Consider the following 24118-nt stretch of genomic DNA (forward strand, 5'->3'; position numbering starts at 1 on the left):
AATTACTGAGTTTAATGAGCCTGCATTAAGTTAAATGGCCTCACAACATCCCAAACACTGTAATAAAATACCACACACACACACACACACACACTTGTAGCTGTACATAACATACCTGATATAAATACAAACTCCTACATAATTGTACAATCAATCACAAACAGTGTGAGCATGCACATACAAACAATAATGGAAACTTTATTTAATACTTTTTACCAACCTACAGACAGACAGACAGACACAGACACAGACAGACAGACAGACAGACAGACAGACAGACAGACAGACAGACAGACAGACAGACAGACAGACAGACTGACAGACTGACAGACTGACAGACTGACAGACAGACAGACAGACAGACAGACAGACAGACAGACAGACAGACAGACAGACAGACAGACAGACAGACAGACAGACAGACAGACAGACAGACTGACTGACTGACTGACTGACTGACTGACTGACTGACTGACTGACTATCTCAATCTTCCTATTTTATTCCCCCTCTTTCCCTTGTTCTCCTTCACCCTATATCTCACTGTGTCAGGTCTGTGGGTTTGTACCATAACATTACTGCAGACCTAAGTGTGTGTGGTCTGTGAATTGGGTAGACAGTGTTTGTACGTGTGTGTGTGTGAGTGCATGCGTGTGTGTTTGTGGCGGGGGTGTATGCAAATGCATGTATGGAAGTGTATATACTTGTCATATCTTACTGCAATATGCACAATATGCACTGTACAATAGTCAACTTACGTGTATGTTTCAGTGGTAAAATGGGTTATTGTTCAGATGTTTCATGTTCCTATCTTTCTGTCAGTAACTATCTGGGATAAGGTCAAAGGGAACGTCAGAAGCAGAAATGATATTGACCCTCTGTTGAGGTCAGACATAGTCTTCAAATGCCTGATAGTTTTCAGGGTCAGTTAAGAAGGGATAGGTTAGAGGGGTAGGGGATTATCACTCAATTGTTTTTGACAAGCTCTATGTCAATGGATGAGCTATAGTATTGTCTTTTCCCTCTCTGGATTTCTCAGGAGTATTGTGTACTACCTTATAGATTCTCCCTCCCTCCCTCCCAGGTGTGTGGTCTGCTCAGGGTCTGGAGATGTCCACAGGGAAGGTCCCATTCATGGAGGCGCTGAACGGAAGTACTGTGCTGCTACCCTGCACCTATGCCAGCTGTATCGGCATCAAAAACCTTTACTTCAACTGGCAGTACAATGACAACGGCACTATGCAGAAGGTGGGTCAAAACTGGCCTGGCCCACTAAAACACAGCAGCCACATAATTGCAGTCATTCATGTCAGCTCAGATGTCACACAGATAGGGCCAGGGCTGTGGGGAGGTCAAATGTTCAACTGTTGTAATTTAGGTGGTGTAGACCAATAGTTTTCTGCATCACTAAGGGATATCTCTAATGTGAGTGTTTTGATTGGAGTTGTGGTCAGATATTGCGTGTGTGAGATGATTGATGGCTGCCTGGTCCTCTCAGGTTTGTGAGTCAGTGATTCCGTCAGACGGGATGGATCCTCATCCAGTGAGTATCTACCGGGAGCGGGTGGAGTTTATCGGCACCAGTGATCACAACAACATCTCCATCCTGCTATGGAACATCACCTTTGAGGACGAGGGCCAGTACACCTGCTTCGGACGCAACCCCAAAGAGAAGGGCAAGAACCACAGCGCTATCTTTACCCTTGTCGTGGTGGACGAGTGTGAGTATTAACTAGCGTTCTCTTTGCTTTACTCCAGGCAGGCAGTACAGGTGTTCTGGTGCTAAACTTGGAAATGCTGGGCGGGTAGTCGGGTACCATGAGCAACAACGTCTAGATGTGTTGTGCTGTGTAGACGATGCACTGTAGTTAGCTAATATCTGTCTGATCAGCGCCTACCTTCTCCCCTCCCTGGTTCCTTCTCGGCAGTACGAGTGGTGGACAACACTCTCACCATCATAATTGCTTCTGCAGTGGGCGGAGCCATCGCCCTGCTGATGACTTTCATGCTGGTGAAGAACTTCATCCTCTTCGTTCTCTTCAAAATCGAGGAAAGGAAGTGAGTAAGACAAATAGGGCCATGGAGACCAACTGGCCATCCACACAGAGAAACACCTTTAGCTCATCTCAGTGCGCCCAAACTGTAGTAAAGCATCAATACAGTCGGGCTACAATGATAAAATTACGTGGAAAAACAGGTGTCTCTTCTAACCCTCCTCTCTCCTCTGCTCCTCCCGTCCACAGAAAGATCGAGTGCCTAGTACAATCTTCCTCAGCTGATGAAACAAACAATGTCTCAGGATCCAAAACTTCAAAACCACTGACACCAAAGAAGAAATGAGAGTACTTGCATGTATGTACATCCATATATAAATATACAGTTATATCTATGCATATACTGTATTTTTATGCATAAACATGTGTATTGACATGTGACTCCATGGGCAGGTTTCTTGGGCAGGTTTTTTGGACTGAGAAGCACGTCTGATGGAGAGTCTTCATTGAAAGTGTTTGTTAGTCCAATAAGCTTAGGCTGTGTCCGGGAAACCGCCCCCATACGTTCAAGTTGATATATCTTTTTTTTTTTTATTAAGACCTGAACCTCGGACTGTTTTTCATATGATATTAAAAAGAAAATATATGCTTAAGACGGGGAATAATGCTATGTAATAATGCTATGTAATAATGCTGTTTAAACTGTGCTGCATCCTGCTCCTCTCTTCACCAACCAACTCCACTGCCCTGGGTTCAACTGAAACTGTCTACAACATCAAATGTTGTGTTTGTAGAAAATATATGGGATATTATTCACAGTTTAATTCAATCTCCAGTGGCATTATGCCACTTCAGATCCAGCTTCAGTCCTATTGCATAATACCAATGATTTGCATCAAGTTTAGTTTAGTGCTGTTTGGAAAAAAATATTAACTCTGCTATTCCAAAAGTAATTCATTAACCCTGTTGTATCATACACTGCTCAAAAAAATAAAGGGAACACTTAAACAACACAATGTAACTCCAAGTCAATCACACTTCTGTGAAATCAAACTGTCCACTTAGGAAGCAACACTGATTGACAATACATTTCACATGCTGTTGTGCAAATGGAATAGACAAAAGGTGGAAATTATAGGCAATTAGCAAGACACCCCCAATAAAGGAGTGATTCTGCAGGTGGTGACCACAGACCACTTCTCAGTTCCTATGCTTCCTGGCTGATGTTTTGGTCACTTTTGAATGCTGGCGGTGCTTTCACTCTAGTGGTAGCATGAGACGGAGTCTACAACCCACACAAGTGGCTTAGGTAGTGCAGCTCATCCAGGATGGCACATCAATGCGAGCTGTGGCAAGAAGGTTTGCTGTGTCTGTCAGCGTAGTGTCCAGAGCATGGAGGCGCTACCAGGAGACAGGCCAGTACATCAGGAGACGTGGAGGAGGCCGTAGGAGGGCAACAACCCAGCAGCAGGACCGCTACCTCCGCCTTTGTGCAAGGAGGAGCACTGCCAGAGCCCTGCAAAATGACCTCCAGCAGGCCACAAATGTGCATGTGTCAGCATATGGTCTCACAAGGGCTCTGAGGATCTCATCTCGGTACCTAATGGCAGTCAGGCTTCCTCTGGCGAGCACATGGAGGGCTGTGCGGCCCCACAAAGAAATGCCACCCCACACCATGACTGACCCACCGCCAAACCGGTCATGCTGGAGGATGTTGCAGGCAGCAGAACGTTCTCCACGGCGTCTCCAGACTCTGTCACGTCTGTCACATGTGCTCATGTGCTCAGTGTGAACCTGCTTTCATCTGTGAAGAGCACAGGGCGCCAGTGGCGAATTTGCCAATCTTGGTGTTCTCTGGCAAATGCCAAACGTCCTGCACGGTGTTGGGCTGTAAGCACAACCCCCACCTGTGGACGTCGGGCCCTCATACCACCCTCATGGAGTCTGTTTCTGACCGTTTGAGCAGACACATGCACATTTGTGGCCTGCTGGAGGTCATTCTGCAGGGCTCTGGCAGTGCTCCTCCTTGCACAAAGGCGGAGGTAGCGGTCCTGCTGCTGGGTTGTTGCCCTCCTACGGCCTCCTCCACGTCTCCTGATGTACTGGCCTGTCTCCTGGTAGCGCCTCCATGCTCTGGACACTACGCTGACAGACACAGCAAACCTTCTTGCCACAGCTCGCATTGATGTGCCATCCTGGATGAGCTGCACTACCTGAGCCACTTGTGTGGGTTGTAGACTCCGTCTCATGCTACCACTAGAGTGAAAGCATCGCCAGCATTCAAAAGTGACCAAAACATCAGCCAGGAAGCATAGGAACTGAGAAGTGGTCTGTGGTCACCACCTGCAGAATCACTCCTTTATTGGGGGTGTCTTGCTAATTGCCTATAATTTCCACCTTTTGTCTATTCCATTTGCACAACAGCATGTGAAATGTATTGTCAATCAGTGTTGCTTCCTAAGTGGACAGTTTGATTTCACAGAAGTGTGATTGACTTGGAGTTACATTGTGTTGTTTAAGTGTTCCCTTTATTTTTTTGAGCAGTGTATTTAGAAACTAGGGTCTCTAAAGGGTTTTGCTCCGGTGAGGAGTGAGAAAGGATCCAGTTCAGAACATAATACATTTTCTTTGCTTGATATAAAACACTGGTGCCTGTTAGCGCTTCTATCTTCCTCTGCTGGTAGGAAGACTAAATACTGCATAACCATTTACCAAATGCAGCAAAACGCAAAGGAATAATACTACAAGCTGATGAATGAAATGATAGACAATCCCTTAACCAACCCCCTAGAAAAAGGAATAAACCTCAAATAATGCTGCTTTTAAGAAAAAGAACCTTAATGCGTTTATAAGCATGTGAAACCCCAAGGCAGATGTAGAGACACAATGCTTGACAATAGAAATGTACTCTCTCGTGTTCTTTTCTGGAATACCAGATTTAACCACATGTAATGTGTTTAGTTCTGCTTTGAAGCTGGTTCCAAATCCGCTCATATCATGCCAACCCTCACCACATCCAGTGGTTGGCAAGGCTATGCACTGTAAACTATTAGGTAGTGGGTTCACTGGCTTGAACATGATTTTGTATCAGACAGAAACACACCCCACATTCCTATTGTATGTCCACTTACAAATAGCTGTCTCTTTGTTGTTCTGAACACATTTACACAGACCAATGTTTTTACACACTGCAATAAGTACTCACGTGCTGCAGCGCAGCGGAATTTATGATGGTTCATTCATGGCTCATGATTCAACACAAATTCACCATGTGCGGAAAACAGATATCCCTCATCTACAGTCATTACGGATACCTCCACTAACTACACCATAAAGAGATGCATGGGGCAGCAGTTATGTTGCAGGTAGAGTGATAGACGGGGACAGATCTTTACTGGACAATGTAGAATAGACACACAACTAATATCCCATATTCAGACCATTTATTGTGCCAAACTGGGATAACCCTGAGAAACCCACATCTGATCAGGAATGGACTCCTTTCATGGGGTTCCTAAGTTACTATGGAAATCAATCGCTATTGAACTGCTATGGCATATATCCAATAGTGGCACGTTTAAGACGCTGAATGTCTTGTTTTCAAAATACCTCCAGTGTGTGGGAAAACATGCGTGTTCAGGGGAGAACTTCATGTCTATGTCCATTGTCTAGGACCTTGCTGCATGTCATTGTATAAACATAATATACCTCCCTCAATCACTGAAGCAGTTTCTGATATGGACAAGCCCCAGTATTGCTGTTCCAATAGCATAGCCCTTCAAATAAATGCACTGGCTTGTTGCAATAGCAGGAGGGTCTTTTGGGAACTTTACCTTAGAGATGTAGATTTACTTTAGAGATGTGCTAGACATGTATGTAAACCACAGAGATGTGGAGCGGTGAGTGAATGAACCTAAATAGCTGTATATTTAACATGAGGGTAAAGTTGAATGACCTCAGGTGTCTTAGATGAGAACAGATAGACGGCACGGTTAGATCATAGACAGTAGTAAATGTACTATCTCTGGTAGGACACGGATTTGAGCTTGTGGCACTGAATCCCTGGCTGACTCACACTCCTAAGAGAACAGTGATACTATGCAAACACCACTACTGAGCAGAAGACATGCATGTACTGTAGGACAGACTGCTCCAGTTCTCCCAATGGGATCTTTCACAACGCTGCCCAGACATTACAGCACATGACTATAGCTACTGCAGGATTCCAATACACCATTGAGTTTTTACTGTGATGTGAGCAATAAAAAAATGACAAGAGCAACAGTAATCAAAGTAGGTTATGGGAAATGGAGTTCTGATGAGCTGATCTATGGAAGATGAGGAACAGGTTTATAGTGCACAGGTTTCCATGGCTCATCTATTCAGCATAAAGGTCTGTGGGATGTACTGCAGTGTGAGAAATCCTTGAAAGGAAGAACCTGTGGAGACATGCAATATAGTATGTAATTTAAAGGGGCAACAAGATTTTAGCCATAAATTACATTTCTTTGTGGTTTTATAAGGAGACTGCTTACAAACGCTTAAAAATGGCTTAGTACAGCTTATCACAATCCGAAAAAGATTGTTGCCAGGACGTGAATGCGTTCTGTATTGCTAATGTTTTTGCTATTGTCAACCTCAAACGAGAAACAATCGTGATACAGGAAGTTGTACAAAACTAATTTGCAGCTTCATGCAGAATTCTAATAAGTATAAGTAGGTTTTATTGTGAATTTCTATTCCGTTGCTACTACAGGCATGTAATTGACATTGGGCGCTAGTTGCAGGTGGAAATTTTACATGTATTACCTCTTAACGTACTTAAAGCATAACTGTGAAAGTGACTCACATGTCCTGTTGAAATGCCCTTACACAGTACTGTAGCAGTACCAACTGTCTTCCCTGTACGCTGACGACTGTACTGAAAAGAACTGGATGGATGAAGCAATACGAATGTTCAATCTTTGTAGTTTGGAAATTGAGAACACTGTTGTACCACGTTGTAGTAGCAGAGTTGCTGAAATAGTGACCTCTGTCATCCATTATTGCACTTTTGACAACAGAATGTTTGTGAATCTATAATGTCGCCAGACATTACTGACACCTTGGTCCCACATTGCTATTCCAACTAACACAAATGTACATTCATTTCCCTTTACTCCCTCTCAAATGATGCCCCCCCATGTAATCTCTCCACCATGCATATCAGCTATATTCTTTATTATAAAAGCCACCAGGATCCAATAAACGTTTAAATAAAACCATGTTGTCATTTGTTGGCTGTCAAAAAAATTGACAATATTATCAAATCACAACCCTTTACAAAAATCAAATTTATTAAAATACATACAAAAATCTCATACAGTACTTACATCTCTCAAAGGGAGTATAAAATAATAAAAAGGTAAACATTCACAGCGCAGTATTCAGTCACAGGTCAGTAGGATGTGTTGGTCCTTTGAGTGAATGTTTGCCAGACTCACTCAGCGCTCATTGAGAGAGAGTCATCTCGGAGAGAAACTGGATTTTTAGGAGTACATCTGAAAAATAGGACAAACAAATCATCAGGTAAGGAATTTTAAAGACACCTATAACAAGTAGGAATGCATCAAAATGAGGTACCAGTTTTCCATCACATTATCTGGCCCTGCCCTCCCCCTTTTGAGTCCTAGAGAGGTCTGTGATAGTGGCCAGACACTCACCTCCATGATGGAGTAGATCCAGTTGAGTTGCTGCTCTACGCTGCAGTAGACCCCAGGGTTCCCCGGGCGGGCACAGCCCACCCCCCAGCTCACCACCCCCACCAGCTGCCAACACTTGGATAGGAACACCAGTGGACCCCCACTGTCACCCTGGGAGAGAAAGAGGGAGTGAGAGCAAAATAAATGGCATTAGAAGACAAATGCAAAGTATGACTGCATTGGCAGTGTGATGTCTAGCAAACTAAAAGCAGCCATTTTGTAGGCGTGTGTGTTGGTGGAGGAGCTCTACCTGGCACGCATCCACTTTGCCCTCCATGTTCCCTGCGCACAGCATTCTGGGAGTGAGTGAGGGGCCGTAGATGGAGGGGCGGGAGCACACCTTCCTGTCAATCAGAGACACAGTGGCACTCTGCAGAATTGAGGAGATTTTACCTGGGAAAGAGGAAACCCTGGTCAGTTGTACAACAATGCATTCAACTGAAATGTGTCCACATTTAACCCAACCCCTCTGAATCAGAGGTCCGGGGAGCAATTAACTGCCTTGCTCAAGGGCAAAATGGCAGCTTTTTTCCACCTTGCCGGCTCAGGGATTCAAACAAGAAACCTTTCGGTTACTGTCCCAACCGCTAGGCTAACTGCCGCTCAGGAGATACAGGTAGCCTCTTACACTAAGAACACAAGAAAGCTGAACAGAGACAATGGCCGGACATGGAAGTGTGCACTTGTATACGCTCTGCCATTGTCGGGGCTTTGGTCTACAATATGGTGGTAGGTAGCCTAGTGGTTAAGAGTGTTGGGCCAGTAACCGAAAGGTTGCTGGTTAAAATCTCCAAGCTGTCAATGTGCCCTCGAGCAACACTAGTTCTTCCTGTAAGTCGCCCTGGATAAGAGTGTTAAATGACTAAAATGTAAAAATATATATAGATAGGATGTATGATTAAGCTTTTTTTTTTCTTTTTTTTATTTTATCCCCTTTTCTCCCCAATTTTCGTGGTATCCAATCGCTAGTAATTACTATCTTGTCTCATCGCTACAACTCCCGTACGGGCTCGGGAGAGACGAAGGTCGAAAGCCATGCGTCCTCCGAAGCACAACCCAACCTAGCCGCACTGCTTCTTTAACACAGCGCGCCTCCAACCCGGAAGCCAGCCGCACCAATGTGTCGGAGGAAACACCGTGCACCTGGCCCCCTTGGTTAGCGCGCACTGCGCCCGGCCCGCCACAGGAGTCGCTGGAGCGCGATGAGACAAGGATATCCCTACCGGCCAAACCCACCCTAACCCGGACGACGCTAGCCCAATTGTGCGTCGCCCCACGGACCTCCCGGTCGCGGCCGGCTGCGACAGAGCCTGGGCGCGAACCCAGAGACTCTGGTGGCGCAGTTAGCACTGCGATGCAGTGCCCTAGACCACTGCGCCACCCGGGAGGCCTGTATGATTAAGCTTGGTTATAGACCTGCCTTCTGCTCTGTACAGATAGCCCTGTCCAGTCTCACCTTTCTCCTGCTGGAAGCCCCAGCCAGTCACCACCAAGGGGTCCCCTGCCTTCAGAGGCAGGCTGTGGGGTGGCAGGCACACTGGGCGGAGGGTGTCTGGAGAGTCAAGACACATTTTTTAAAATTATAAAACTAGGTGGTTTGAGCCCTGAATGCTGATTGTCTGAAAGCTGTGGTATACCAGACCGTATACCACAGGTATGACAAAACATTAATTGTCACTGTTCTAATATATTCTATATTCTTCAATGACAGAAATACAGTCCTGGCAGTTCAACTTCATAACACTAGAGGACAGTATGGGAAGTTAACCTCCTGTGTGTGTACATGTTCCCATCCATCATGCTGAGCAATGAAGGTTATAGGCTACTGTAAAGGACTTTGGGACAGTTGAGTAACTGCTGGAGAGGTGTCCAGTACCTCCGGTAGTGACAGGCCTGGTGAGCTTCAGCATGGCGATGTCATAGTCGTGAGTGAAACCATTGTAATCTTTATTGATTATGATGGCTGCTACAGAAATCCCACCAGTAGACATCAGGTGGGTCCTACCCAGCACCACTTGCCAGAGGTTCAGATCCTTCCCATCACTGGGTGTGTGTGAAAGAAAAAGTCAGCATTTGATTTGCATATGCAAAATTAAACAAATGTTATGACAGCAAAGAGCGTAATAATGTAAAACACAATTTTGAGTGCGTGTGCTGACCGACTGAAGCAGTGTGCAGCGGTGATAAGCCAGGTGAGGGAGACCAGGGAGCCTCCACAGACGTGCTGCTTGTCTTTCTGCAGGCTGGCCTGCCACGGCCACTCCTCTATGGTGGTGTCAGAACCTCCCACCACCCGGTCTTGCCCCACCGCATCCCCACAGTCTGGAGGGACACACATGGGATGACAAGCAATATGGTAAGCACTTCCAACTTAATACAAAAGTCAAACAATTTCTTTCGGGGGCACCATGAAGTATAGAGTAGTGGCGAAAGTGTGTAGATGGTGATCATTTTAAATATTTACCTGAGCAGGATAGAGCTATCACAGAGCCTGAGATGCAGGTTTGTCTGAGAAACAGAGAGGATTGTCAGTTTGTCACACCTAAACAGTCAGATGGCTGGACAGCATCCAGTAGAACATCTACCTGTTGATGAGTGCAGTGTGAAGGGGACCCTTAGTTCTTGCTCTTACTGCACTGAAGGACTCTCCCAGTGAGTGGTGTAGGCTGGTGATATCCAGTCTATCGCTTTTAGGGTTCCTGGTGTAGATGACAAACAGTAGCCAGATATATACAGGAGATGCATGAGACTGTATGTATCTTACTGAATAGAAGAGTGCGGAGCTGTCATCTTACAGTGTGTATCCCAGATGCTGACAGGCACTGCGGGTGTCGCTCAATCCCCAGTCGTCTGCACACACAGTGCTCCACCCAGCCTCCACCCTGAACACCTGTAGCACCATGCTCTCACCCACCAACCGCACTAGAGAGAGAGACAAGGATGGAGTTAAATGGGCAATCGTCAGTAAAAAAAAAAAAAGTGTTTTCCCCACCCATCTAGTGTTTTTGCAGACTTGTAGTATTTACAAGTTTACTGTTAATTTACAGTTGTTTTATTACATTTGACATATAAGTGAAGGCTTTCTCCATGAGGAAACCTATTGGAGAATACTATAAGAGAACATTTTCCATAACCTGTAGGCACTGTGGGTAGAACTGTTGTCTGAATGGATAGTTCAGAGCTTCTGCTTTTTCCTATCATCTGTATGGAACACAATATGGTCTGTACTTAACGTGCAGGTTTCTCACTTATGCTGGCACAAACTGAGACATGGGGGAAGGGAAATGGCAGGGTATACACAAATGAATGTAGTATTTTTGCAGACATTACTGTAGTATTTACTACAGTGTTTGTGGATAATACTGTAGTATTTACTATAATATTCTACATAAAATGGCTCAACTTACCCCACTCTCCCATACGACAGTTAAACTAAGCACGAGGCATTGATCATTTATATTCTTCAACAATAAATGGGTACAAATCATTAATTTCAGTCCAAAAATGTATGTAGCAACTGCAGATTTCCCCTTTAAGAGAAAGAAGAATCAGAGAGTGGTATGGTAAGATGAGACGATGATGATAGAGGGAAGGGAAAACAGATGGACGAGATGGAGGGTGGTGCTGGTGGTCTTGCCTGGGAAGGTGGCGTTGGCCGGCTTGCTGGACACACATGTGAGCTCGTCCTTTCCACCAGCACAGTCTGCTTTCCCATCACACACCATCGCCACAGGGATGAACTTCAATGACTGGGAGCAGAAGAAGAACTTGCTGTCGACAAGACACCAGACTGGGGAAGACGAGAGTGGATATAGAATGGAGAGGGGTACAGAGGATGAAGGAGGAAAAGACAATCCGAAGGTTGACAGTGGTGCAACTCTACAATACAGGCTACATTACAACAGGAATATGCTTTAGAGAAACTCCAGGCTTTAAATGGTAGTTGAAGTTCAGACATGAGATGGAGGGACATACTGAAGTAAGCACCCACTGCCAATATCCCAAGTGTGACCAGTACACAACACACAGTGATCAGGGTCATCTTCTTCTTAGCCCCCTGGTCCCTCCGGGCCACTGTAACCTGTCTCTTCTGGCGTTGAGGCATGATCAGAGCTGTCGGTGTGAGAGGTGAGGACAGTTAAGGTAGTCAGATGTGAGTTGTGTTAAACAAGTTCCTCTCCCATTTTGGCAGTAATAATAATAATAATAAAGGCTACAGTATGATGTGGTTCTCCAGGTGATATACAGCAATCTGTTTTAACTCACCTCGAGACAGGTCTAGATGTGTGGGCTTGTGCTTGATGCTCCGAACAGCAGTGTGTGTGTGTGTGTGTGAATCTAAAAGGGAGGAGAAGAGAGATCAACAAAATGAACAGCATCTGAACCGCAAACATTTGTGCAAATCTAAATGTATAATGATATACACTTGTAGAGCGAAAGGTATGTCCCTGTCTCATATCTTACCAGTGTGCCCACCAGGCTGTCCTGTCTATCAGCTGCTCTCAGGAAAAATCAGGTAAGGCTTCTGCCAAGCTCTAGAAACAGACAGATGCCACAATGCCATTACTCTAACAAGCACTTCCTGTGCCCTAATGACCAATCAGCAGGTGGGGCAGGATCTTTGCTAATTAAGCTAATTGGTTTGGTGTGAGGAGGTGATGTGATTAGTGGAATCAGGCTGTTTTTGGCCCTGGCTGGGATAATACCAGAGACGGAAGAGGAAGCTAGAGACGTCTCACTCGCTCCTTTTTTCTGGTTCATATACAGTCAATGAACTACTAAGAAGACCAGACCCAGCTGCTAAATCATTGGTGCCTATGGGAGAGCCACCCCTTAATTAAGCAGACTGGAACTGTGACCGTTTTTGTCTAAGGTAAAGAGCCTACATTTATGCTCAGTGCTATCTGTGATCCTTGGGAAGTCACTACCCTAAACTTAACCCTTACATTCACAATTTTCAATGTCAAATTTAATCGGGTGACATCAGAGGTGGGACATCCCAAGCATTAGACTTTTCCCTTGTCCACCATCTTTGATGATACTACCGGCCCAGCACTGTCTGTCTATCTATCACTTTTGACATCTATGGTTGTCAAAAGACATTATTGATCTCTACTGTCATGATTCTAGATATCCCATATGAGTAAACTACTGTACATTTTATTGACTGATCTATGTGAGTGCATCACCAACTGTAAATTGTCTGGATTCTGACAAACAAACAGACAGTACAGTCATGGCCAATTGTTCTGAGAATGACACAAATATTAATTTCCACAAAGTTTGCTGCTTCAGTGTCTTTAGATATTTTTGTCAGATGTTACTATGGAATACTGAAGTATAATTACAAGTATTTCATAAGTGTCAGGCTTTTATTGACAACTACATGAAGTTGATGCAAAGAGTCAATATTTGCAGTGTTGACCCTTCTTTTTCAAGACCTCTGCAATCCGCCTTGGCATGCTGTCAATTAACTTCTGGGCCACATCCTGACTGATGGCAGCCCATTCTTGCATAATCAATGCTTGGAGTTTGTCAGAATTAGTTGGTTTTTGTTTGTCCACCCGCCTCTTGAGGATTGACCACAAGTTCTCAATGGGATTAGGGTCTGGGGAGTTTCCTGGCCATGGACCCAAAATATCGATGTTTTGTTCCCCGAGCCATTTAGTTATCACTTTTGCCTAATGGCAAGGTGCTCCATCATGCTGGAAAAGGCATTCTTAGTCACCAAACTGTTCCTGGATGGTTGGGAGAAGTTGGTACCATTCTTTATTCATGGCTGTGTTCTTAGGCAAAATTGTGAGTGAGCCCACTCCCTTGGCTGAGAAGCAGCCCCACACGAATGGCCTCAGGATGCTTTACTGTTGGCATGACACAGGACTGATGGTAGCGCTCACCTTGTCTTCTCCGGACAAGCTTTTTTCCGGATGCCCCAAACAATTGGAAAGGGGATTGATCAGAGAAAATGACTTTACCCCAGTCCTCAGCAGTCCAATCCCTGTACCTTTTTCAGAATATCAGTCTGTCCCTGATGTTTTTCCTGGAGAGAAGTGGCTTCTATGCTGCCCTTCTTGACACCAGGCCATCCTCCAAAAGTCTTCGCCTCACTGTGCGTGCAGATGCACTCACACCTGCCTGCTGCCATTTCTGAGCAAGCTCTGTACTGGTGGTGCCCCGATCCCGCAGCTGAATCAACTTTAGGAGACGGTCCTGGCGCTTGCTGGACTTTCTTGGGCGCCCTGAAGCCTTCTTCACAACAATTGAACCGCTTTCCTTGAAGTTCTTGATGATCTGATAAACGGTTGATTTAGGTGAAATCTTACTGGCAGCAATATCCTTGCCTGTGAAGCCCTTTTTGTGCAAAGCAATGATGACGGCATGTGTTTCCTTGCAGGTAACCATGGTTGACAGAGGAAGAACAATGATTCCAAGCACCACCCTCCTTTTGAAGCTTCCAGTCTGTTATTCGGACTCAATCAGCATGACAGAGTGATCTCCAGCCTTGTCCTCGTCAACCCTCACACCTGTGTTAACGAGAGAATCACTGACATGATGTCAGCTGGTCCTTTTGTGGCAGGGCTGAAATGCTGTGGAAATGTTTTTTGGGGGATTCAGTTCATTTGCATGGCAAAGAGGGACTTTGCACTTCATCTGATCACTCTTCATAACATTCTGGAGTATATGCAAATTGCCATCATACAAACTGAGGCAGCAGACTTTGTGAAAATGTATATTTGTGTCATTCTCTTTTGGCCACGACTGTACATAATGAGGGGATGTGGTGGAACAGGGGTATGTCAGAGGAGGCTGGTGGGAGGGAGCTATAGGAGGACGGGCTCATTGTAATGGCGGGAATGGAAGTAATGGAACAGTCGAACATGTGGTCTCCATATGCAAAAGTCATTCCACTACTGGCTCAAATAGCCGACCAATCGGCCTGTTACCAACCCTTAGTAAACTTTTGGAAAAAATGGTGTTGGCTACAATGCTATTTTACAGTAAACAAACGGACAACAAACTTTCAGCATGCTTATAGGGAAGGACATTGAACAAGCACAGCACTTACTGTACACTTACTGTACACATCAGCTACTACAGCGACTGAAATGACTGCAACACTTAACAAAGAGCTGCAGTTAGTTTCAGAGTGGGTGGCAAGGATTAAGTTAGTCCTAAATATTTCTGAAACTAAAAGCATTGTATTTGGGATAAATCATTCACTAAACCTTAACTAAATATTGTAATGAATAATGTGGACATTGAGCAAGTTGAGGTCATGATCAAAACATATTAATACAACAGTAGCTAAGACGGGTAGAAGTCTGTCCATAATAAAGTGTTATTCTGCCTTCTTAACAGCACTATCAACAAGACAGGTCCTACAGGCCCTAGTTTTGTCGCACCTGGACTACCGTTCAGTCGTGTGGACAAGTGCTACAAAGAGACGTAGGAAAATTGCAATTGGCTCAGAACAGGGCAGGGCAACTGGCCCTTGGATGTACACAGAGAGCTAACATTAATAATATGCACGTCAATCTCTCCTGGCTCAAAGTGTCGGAGAGATTGACTTCATCACCACTTGTATTTATGAGAGGTATTGACATGTTGAATGCACCGAGCTGTCTGTCTGAACTACTGGCGCACAGCTCGGACACCCAGGCATACCCCATAAGACATGCCACAAGAGTTCTCTTCACAGTCCCCAAGTCCAGAACAGACTATGGGAGGCACACAGTACTACATAGAGCCAGGACTACATGGAACTCTATTCCACATCAAGTAACTGATGCAAGCAATACATTTTGATTTAAAAAACAGATAAAAATACACCTTATGGAACAGTGGGGACTGTGAAGCAACACAAACATAGGCACAGACACATGCGCACACACACACAATAATATACGCACTATACACACACGTGGATTTTGTACTGTAGATATGTGGTAGTGGTGGAGTAGGGGCCTGAGGGCACAACGTGTGTTGTGAAATCTGTGAATGTATTGTAATGTTTTTAAAATTATATAAACTGCCTTCATTTTCCCATTAATTCCACTCCAGCCATTACAATGAGCCCATCCTCCTATAGCTCCTCCCACCAGCCTTCTCTGGTTCATGTGCTTACTGTAAATGTGCTTACTATATATTACTCAGTATATACCATCATTGTCTTAATTATTTGTTTATTTTAGAGTATTTCTCTTTCAATTTACTACTTGATTTATGCTCTGACAGGGTTGTCAAAAGGCTGTAATTCACCTGTCAACATAGATTTATCAGACAGCAGCCCAAGACAAAAAAGGAGAACCTTGTATGTGCTCATAAACGTACTGTACAATGCAGACTGTGTGGTTATAACCCAGTGGAGTCCTCCTGGCCCTAGAGGAGCAGAGTCAAGCCCACATGTACAGTAGCTTACTCATCAACATCCTTCCTACGCTCCACTGTAGCCCCAACCCCTCTGAAGGCCTGTGTAGGTAGCAGCTCCTGTAGCACCCTTAGCGGTGTTGGCAAAAAGTGGATGTTTCTGGTTTTCAGGGATGCAGTATTTTCAACCTAACTTCCGTTTGCCCTGAAAACAGAAGTAGTGACTTCGCTCAAGCGTCTTTCTACGCTCGCTACGTTAGATAACTCCTGTAGAGACACAGGAGAACCTGTATCTGGTCCTACTCCTTCTCCCCCCGAATGAGAACTGTAGACCCACCTAGTGTATTTACAGTGTCCGGAAAGTATTCAGACGCCTTTCCACATTTTGTTAGGTTACAGCCTTATGTTTTCCCCTCATCAATCTACACACAATACAGCACAATGACAACGCAAAAACTCAGTACTTTGTTGAAGCACCTTTGGCAGTGATTACAGCCTTGAGTCTTCTTGGGTATGATCCTACAAGCGTGGCACACCTGTATTTGGGGAGTTTCTCCCATTCTTCTCTGCAGATCTTCTCAAGCACTCTCAGGTTGGATGGGGAGCGTTGCTGCACAGCTATTTTCAGGTCTCTCTAGAGATGTTCAAGTCCAGGCTCTGGCTGGGCCACTCAAGGACATTCAGAGACTTGTCCCGAAGCCACTCCTGTGTTGTCTTGGCTGTGTGCTTAGGGTCATTTTCCTGTTGGAAGGTGAACCTTCTGGAGCAGGTTTTCATCAAGTATCTCAGCACTTTGCTTCGTTCATCTTTGCCTCGATCCTGACTAGTCTTCCAGATCCTGCTGCTGAAAAACATCCCCACAGCATGATGCTGCCACCGTAGGGATGGTGCCAGGTTTCCTCCAGACGTGACGCTTGGCATTCAGGCCAAAGAGTTCAATCTTGGTTTCATCAGACCAAACTCCAAGCTGGCTGTCATGTGCCTTTTACTGAGGAGTGGCTTCCTCCTGGCCACTCTACCATAAAGGCCTGATTGGTGGAGTGCTGCAAAGATGGTTGTCCTTCTGAAAGGTTCTCCCATCTCCACAGAGGAACTCTGGAGCTCTGCCAGAGTGACCATCAGGTTCTTAGTCACCTCCCTGACCAAGGCCCTTCTCCCCCGATTGCTCAGTTTGGCCGGGTGGCCAGCTCTAGGAAGTGTCTTGATGGTTCCAAACTTCTTCCATTTAAAAATGATGGCCACTGTGTTCTTGGGGACCTTCAATGCTGCAGAAATGTTTTGGTACCCTTCCCCAGATCTGTGCCTCGAAACAATCCTGTCTCGGAGCTCTACGGACAATTCCTTCAACCTCATGGCTTGGTTTTTGCTCTGACATGCACTGTCAACTGTGGGACCTTATATAGACAGGTGTGTGCCTTTTCAAAATCATGTCCAATCAATTGAATTTACCACAGGTGGACTCCGATGAAGTTGTAGAAACATATCAAGGATGATCAATAGAAACAGGATGCACCTGAGCTCAATTTCGAGTCTCATAGCAAAGGGTCTGAATACTTATGGCGCAGCAGTCTAAGGCACTGCATCTCAGTGCTTGAGGCATCACTACAGACACTGGTTCGAATCCAGGCTGTATCACAACCGGGAGTGATTGGGAGTCCCATAGGGCGGCGCACAGTTGGCCCAGCGTCGTCCGGGTTTGGCCGGTGTAGGCCGTCATTGTAAATAAGAATTTGTTCTTAACGGACTTGCCTAGTTAAATAAAGGTTAAAATATATATATATTTTAAATAAATATATATATTCTCTTTGTCATTATGGGGTATTGTGAGTAGATTGCTGAGGAAATGTTTTTATTTAATCTATTTTACAATAAGGCTGTAACGTAACAAAATGTGGAAAAAGTCAAGTGGTCTGAATACTTTCCGAAGGCACTGTAACTGCCATTTTCCTCCCCCCTTTCCAATGGGCTGTTCTTTCTCTGAGAGAAATCAATCAATCATTCAAATTAATTTATAATGCCCTTTTTACATCAGCAGATGTCACAAAGTGCTTATACAGAAGCCCAGTCTAAAATCACAAACAGCAAGCAATGCAGATGTAGAAGCACGGTGGCTAGGAAAAACTCCCTAGAATGGCTGGAACCTAGGAAGAAACCTAGAGAGGAACCAGGCTATGAGGGGTGGCCAGTCCTTGTCTGGTTGTGCCGGGTGGAGATTATAACAGAACATGGCCAAGATGTTCAAATGTTCATAGATGAGTGGAGGTGGAGATTATAAGAGTACATGACCATTAACATGTTCAAACGTTCATAGATTACCAGCAGGGTCAAATAATAGTCACAGTGGTTATAGAGGGTGCAACAGGTCAGCACCGAGAGAGAGAGAAAGAGAGATGATGTGTATCTAGTTGTTAGTCCAATGCTTGCTTCCCTTCATTCCACTGGCCTGACAAAGATCCACGTTCTCGGTTGGTGATTGTGAAGACCAGGTCATCTGATGCAGCACTCCATCACTCTACTTGGTCAAATAGCCCTTACACAGCCTGGAGGTGTGTTTTGGGACATTGTCTTGTTGAAAAACAAATGATAGTCCCACTAAGCGCAAACCAGATGGGATGGCGTATCGCTGCAGAATACTGTGGTAGCCATGCTGGTTAAGTGTGTCTGGAATTCTAAATAAATCACTAGTGTCACCAGCAAAGCACCATCACACCTCCTCCTCCATGCTTCACGGTGGGAACCACACATGCGGAGATCATCTGTTCACCTACTCTGCATCTCACAAAGACAAAGCGGTTAGAACCAAACACCCACAGCGGAACCCACAGCGGTTGGACCAAAGGACAGATTTCCACCGGTCTAATGTCCATTGCTCGTGTTTCTTGGCCCAAGCAAGTCTCTTCTTCTTACTGGTGTTCTTTAGTAGTGGTTTCTTTGCAGCAATTCAGCCATGACGGCCTGATTCATGTAGTCTCTTCTGAATAGTTGATGTTGAGATGTGTCTGTTACTTGAACTCTGTGAAGCAGCTCTGTGTAACTCTACTGATCTTATCCTCTGCACCAGAGGTAACTCTGGGTCTTCCTTTCCTGTGGCGGTCCTCATGAGAGTCAGTTTCATCATAGCGCTTGATGGTTTTTGCAGCTGCACTTGAAGAAACTTTCAAAGTTCTGACCTTCATGTCTTGACTGACCTTCATGTCTTAAAGTAATGATGGACTGTCGTTTCTCTTTGCTTATTTGAGCTGTTCTTGCCATAATATGGACTTGGCCTTTTTCCAAATAGGGCTATCTTCTGTATACCACCCCTACCTTGTCACAACACAACTGATTGGCTCAAACGCATTAGGAAGGAAAGAAATTCCACAAATGAACTTTTAAAAAGGCACACGTGTTCCAGGTGAAACTGGTTGAGAGAATGCCGTGAGTGTGCGACCCTGTCATCAAGGCAAAGTGTGGCTACTTTGAAGAATATAAAATATATTTTGATTTGTTTAACATTTTTTTTAGTTACTACATGATGTCTTCACTAATATTCTACAATGTAGAAAATAGTAAAAATAAAGAAAATGCTTGAATGAGTAGGTGTATACAAACTTTTGTCTGGTACTGTACATACGTAAAAACAATATATTTGTCAGAGCTATCCAAACACAGCGGACAATCTGGTACACACACACACACACACACACACACACACCCCACTCATAGTCATACAGTCATACCCTCCTTCTTTCTTTCTGTCCACAGAAATTGTCTCTGGCAAGGCACCAGTAAAATCTGCTCCTGCCTTGTAATTCCATTGAGCAAAAATGCCACTCCTTTGTTGTCATAAGGATAAGGAAAACAGAAGTGGAGTTATTTGTTTGATAAAAAAAAATATATCCACTGAAAGCAAAACATAGTTTGTTTGTTATTCTCATCAGGAAAGGTGTATTTGCATTAATGTTTTGGATTAAGAAGTGATAGTAATTGTTCTACTCTCAAAAACATCCACAGTTGGGACATTTCTGGTTTTGTTTATGTAACCAAAAGGAATGTAGTTCAGTCATTGTGTGTACAAGTCACCCTCCTATAGCACCTTTCCCACCGGGCACATACTGGTTCAATCAACGTTGTTTCCACTTCATTTCAGTGAAATTACATTGAACCAACGTGGAATGGACGTTGAATTGTCTGTGCTGGGGTATTGTTGACAGCACCCATTTTAGCTATTTCAGATTCATGATAGCAAACATTTCTTATTTCATTTGGGGAGGATACTCAAAACAGCTTTATAGTTGTGGCGTCATTGGTAAAGGTAAAAATGGTTGTGTGTCCTGTATGAGGGTTGGAACATTTCCAAACCTATATGTATTATTCTATTCAGTCAGTCTGATCTCTGTACTGATAATGATGTAATTACAACATTATACTCAAGTCTGAGAATCCCTTCAAGCTTTCTTCTGGTAGCAGTATTTCAGTTTAATGAGTTTGTACTATTTAGTTTGGCAGACATATGTATTTCTGAACACATTAATATTATGTACCACAATAGGTACTGTATGTCTATAGTAGCCTAGAAACACTATTGTGCTTAGGATGATTGTTTGTTCAATTTGTACTTGTTCTTACCCAAATAAACTTTAAATAAAACAATTTTTTTTTTATCTTACAGTGAATTTTGTTTAATCTTCATAGATAACCTACGATATTGTAATTGTTTTTAGTCATTGAAATTATCTCTTTAGAAAACAACATTAAAAAAAGCTTAATTAGCGTGTTTCTGCTGGCTGTGCATGTATCACAAATCATGTCACCTACTTTCCATGATGGAACCAGTTTGGCCAGCATTGAAGAGAAAAGGTGGAGGGAGGGACAGAGGATTGGATACCAGTGCCTGTAGTGTGAATGGACTTTAGATTCAGGCGGAGACACTGAAGCACAGGGAACGGACAGAGATTCCACAAATGAACTTTTAACAAGGCACATGTGTTCCAGGTGACTACCTCATGAAACTGGTTGAGAGAATGCCATGAGTGTGCGAAGCTGTCATCAAGGCAAAGGGTGGCTACTTTGAAGAATATAAAATATATTTTGATTTGTTTAACACTTTTTTAGTTACTACATGATGTCTTCACTAATATTCTACAATGTAGAAAATAGTAAAAATAAAGAAAAATGCTTGAATGAGTAGGTGTGTACAAACTTTTGTCTGGTAAAAACAATACATTTGTCAGAGCTATCCAAACACAGTGGACAATCTGGTACACACACACACACACACACACACACACCCCACTCATAGTCATACTGCCATGCCCCACTCATAGTCATACTGCCACGCCCTGACCTGAGATATCTCTGTTTTCTTTAAATTTTGGTTAGGTCAGGGTGTGACTAGGGTGGGCATGTTAGTTTTTGTATTGTCTAGGGTTTTTTGTATGTCTAGGGTTTTTGTAGGTCTAGGTGATTTGTATGTCTATGGTGGCCTGATATGGTTCCCAATCAGAGGCAGCTGTTTATCATTGTCTCTGATTGGGGATCATATTTAGGTAGCCATTTTCCCTTTGGTGTTCTTGTCTATGTGTAGTTGCCTGTCAGCACTCGTTTTGTATAGCTTCACGTGTCGTTTTGTTATTTTGGTTAGTTTGTTCAGTGTTCATTCTTTAAATAAATAAAGAATGTACGCCTACCACGCTGCGCCTTGGTCCGATTCATACGACGAATGTGACAGAAGAACCCACCATAAAAGGACCAAGCAGCGTGTTCAGAAGGAGCAGACATCATGGACATGGGACGAGATTTTGGACGGTAAAGGATCCTGGACGTGGGAGGAAATATTGGCAGGAGAGGATCGCCTACCATGAAAGCAGGTGGAGATAGCGCAGGAGGAATGGCAACGATACGAGGGGACACGGTTAGCACGGAAGCCCGAGAGGCAGCCCCAATAAAAAAAATTGGGGGGGGGGGCACACGAGGAGATTGGCTGAGTCAGGTTAGAGACCTGAGCCAACTCCTCGTGCTTACCGTGGGGAGCGTGTAACTGGTCAGGCACCGTGTTATGCAGAGATGCGCACGGTGTCTCCAGTTTGCATCCATAGCCCGGTGCGCTCTATTCCAGCTCCTCGCATTTGCCGGGCTAGAATGGGCATCCAGCCAGGACGGATGGTGCTGGCTCAGCGCTCCTGGTCTCCAGTACACCTCCTTGGACCAGGATATCCTGCATCGGCTCTGCGTACTGTGTCTCCGGTGCGTCTGCACAGCCCAGTGCGTCCTGTGCTAGCGGCCCGCCGTTCCCGGGCTCAAGTGAGCATCCAGCCAGGACGCATTATGCCAGCTCTACGCATCAGACCTCCAGTGCGCCTCCACAGTCCAGTACGTCCTGTGCCTCCTCTCCGCACTCGCCCTGAGGTGCGTGTCATCAGCCCGGTACCACCAGTGTCGGCACCACGCATCAGGCCTCCAGTGCGATTCCACAGTTCAGTACGGCCTGTGCCTCTTCCCCGCACTCGCCCTGAGGTGCGTGTCCTCAGCCTGGTGCCACCAGTTCCGGCACCACGCATCAAGCCTCCAGTGCGCCTCCACAGTCCAGAGCTTCCGGCGACAGTTCCCAGTCCAGAGCTTCCGGCGACAGTTCCCAGTCCAGAGCTTCCGGCGACAGTTCCCAGTCCAGAGCTTCCGGCGACAGTTCCCAGTCCAGAGCTTCCGGCGACAGTACCCAGTCCAGAGCTTCCGGCGACGTTTCACAGTCCGGAACCTCCAACGACGGGCCACAGTCCGGAACCTCCAACGACTGGCCACAGTCCGGAGCCTCCGGCGGTGATCCCCAGTCCGGGGCCTCCGGCGACGGTCCCCAATCCGGGGCCTCCGGCGACGGTCCCCAGTCCGGAGCCTCCGGCAACGATCCGCGGTCCGGTTCTACAAAGACGGAAGGATCAGCGTAAAGAGGGGGGGGCTGCGTCCAGAACCGGAGCCGCCACCGAGGGTAGATGCCCACCCGGACCCTCCCCTATAGGTTCAGGTTTGCGGCCGGGAGTCCGCACCTTTGGGGGGGGTACTGTCACGCCCTGACCTGAGATATCTCTGTTTTCTTTATATTTTGGTTAGGTCAGGGTGTGACAAGGGTGGGTATGTTAGTTTTTGTATTGTCTAGGGTTTTTGTAGGTCTAGGTGATTTGTATGTCTATGGTGGCCTGATATTGTTCCCAATCAGAGGCAGCTGTTTATCGTTGTCTCTGATTGGGGATCATATTTAGGTAGCCATTTTCCCTTTGGTGTTCGTGGGTTCTTGTCTATGTGTAGTTGCCTGTTCAGCACTCATTTGTATAGCTTCACGGTTCGTTTTGTTGTTTTGTTCAGTGTTCATTCTTAGAATAAAGAAGAATGTACACATACCACGCTGCGCCTTGGTCTCCTCCTTTTGACGGCCGTGACACACAGTCATACCGTCCTTCTTTCTTTCTGTCCACAGAAATTGTCTCTGGCAAGGCACCAGTAAAATCTGCTCCTGCCTTGTAATTCCATTGAGCAAAAATGCCACTCCTTTGTTGTCATAAGGATAAGGAAAACAGAAGTGGAGTTATTTGTTTGATTTATTAAAAAAAATATATCCACTGAAAGCAAAACATAGTTTGTTTGTTATTCTCATCAGGAGAGGTGTATTTGCATTAATGTTTTGGATTAAGAAGTGATAGTAATCGTTCTACTCTCAAAAACATCCACAGTTGGGACATTTCTGGTTTTGTTTATGTAACCAAAAGGAATGTAGTTCAGTCATTGTGTGTACAAGTCACCCTCCTATAGCACCTTTCCCACCGGGCACATACTGGTTCAATCAACGTTGTTTCCACTTCATTTCAATGAAATTACATTGAACCAACGTGGAATGGACGTTGAATTGTCTGTGCTGGGGTATTGTTGACAGCACCCATTTTAGCTATTTCAGATTCATGATAGCAAACATTTCTTATTTCATTTGGGGAGGATACTCAAAACAGCTTTATAGTTGTGGCGTCATTGGTAAAGGTAAAAATGGTTGTGTG

The 24118-nt window shown here is 44.9% G+C and overlaps 3 protein-coding genes across 3 annotated transcripts in view; 2 read left to right on the forward strand and 1 right to left on the reverse strand.

Moving 5' to 3' along the window:
- Positions 1-1082: 1082 nt before the first annotated feature.
- On the forward strand, positions 1083-2338 carry LOC120042533 (sodium channel subunit beta-4-like; the record flags this gene model as incomplete). Its single annotated transcript, XM_038987372.1, has 4 exons — positions 1083-1246; positions 1497-1719; positions 1927-2056; positions 2242-2338. Coding segments are annotated over 4 exons (614 nt in total), but the record flags the coding sequence as incomplete, so codon positions are not given.
- Positions 2339-7520: 5182 nt separating this feature from the next.
- On the reverse strand, positions 7521-11838 carry tmprss4b (transmembrane serine protease 4b). Its single transcript, XM_038987374.1, has 10 exons — positions 11709-11838; positions 11371-11523; positions 10529-10655; positions 10198-10241; positions 9893-10055; positions 9610-9776; positions 9190-9285; positions 7984-8126; positions 7695-7844; positions 7521-7532 (listed from the first exon to the last, which is right to left on the reverse strand). Exons 1-10 carry the CDS (start codon positions 11836-11838, stop codon positions 7521-7523), a joined length of 1185 nt encoding a protein of 394 aa, XP_038843302.1.
- The window catches only part of tmprss13b (transmembrane serine protease 13b), a 33935-nt gene continuing 21653 nt past the window's right edge, over positions 11837-24118 (forward strand). Inside the window, exons 1-2 of the mRNA XM_038987375.1 lie at positions 11837-11861; positions 12230-12249. Coding sequence (XP_038843303.1) covers positions 11837-11861; positions 12230-12249 — 45 coding nt within the window. The remainder of the gene's footprint in view (positions 11862-12229; positions 12250-24118) is intronic.

The sequence above is a fragment of the Salvelinus namaycush genome, unplaced genomic scaffold (genome assembly GCF_016432855.1).
Source record: "Salvelinus namaycush isolate Seneca unplaced genomic scaffold, SaNama_1.0 Scaffold709, whole genome shotgun sequence".
NCBI lineage: Eukaryota > Metazoa > Chordata > Actinopteri > Salmoniformes > Salmonidae > Salvelinus > Salvelinus namaycush.

Coding starts and splice junctions, on each gene's coding strand:
- tmprss4b (XM_038987374.1), bottom strand. CDS start 11,838: ATGCCTCAACGCCAGAAGAGACAGGTTACAGTGGCCCGGAGGGACCAG. Junction 10,656..11,370: donor GGCCAACGCCACCTTCCCAG/GCAAGACCACCA, acceptor CTCTCTCTCTAG/TGCGGTTGGTGGGTGAGAGC. Junction 10,056..10,197: donor GATAGCTCTATCCTGCTCAG/GTAAATATTTAA, acceptor GTGTCCCTCCAG/ACTGTGGGGATGCGGTGGGG.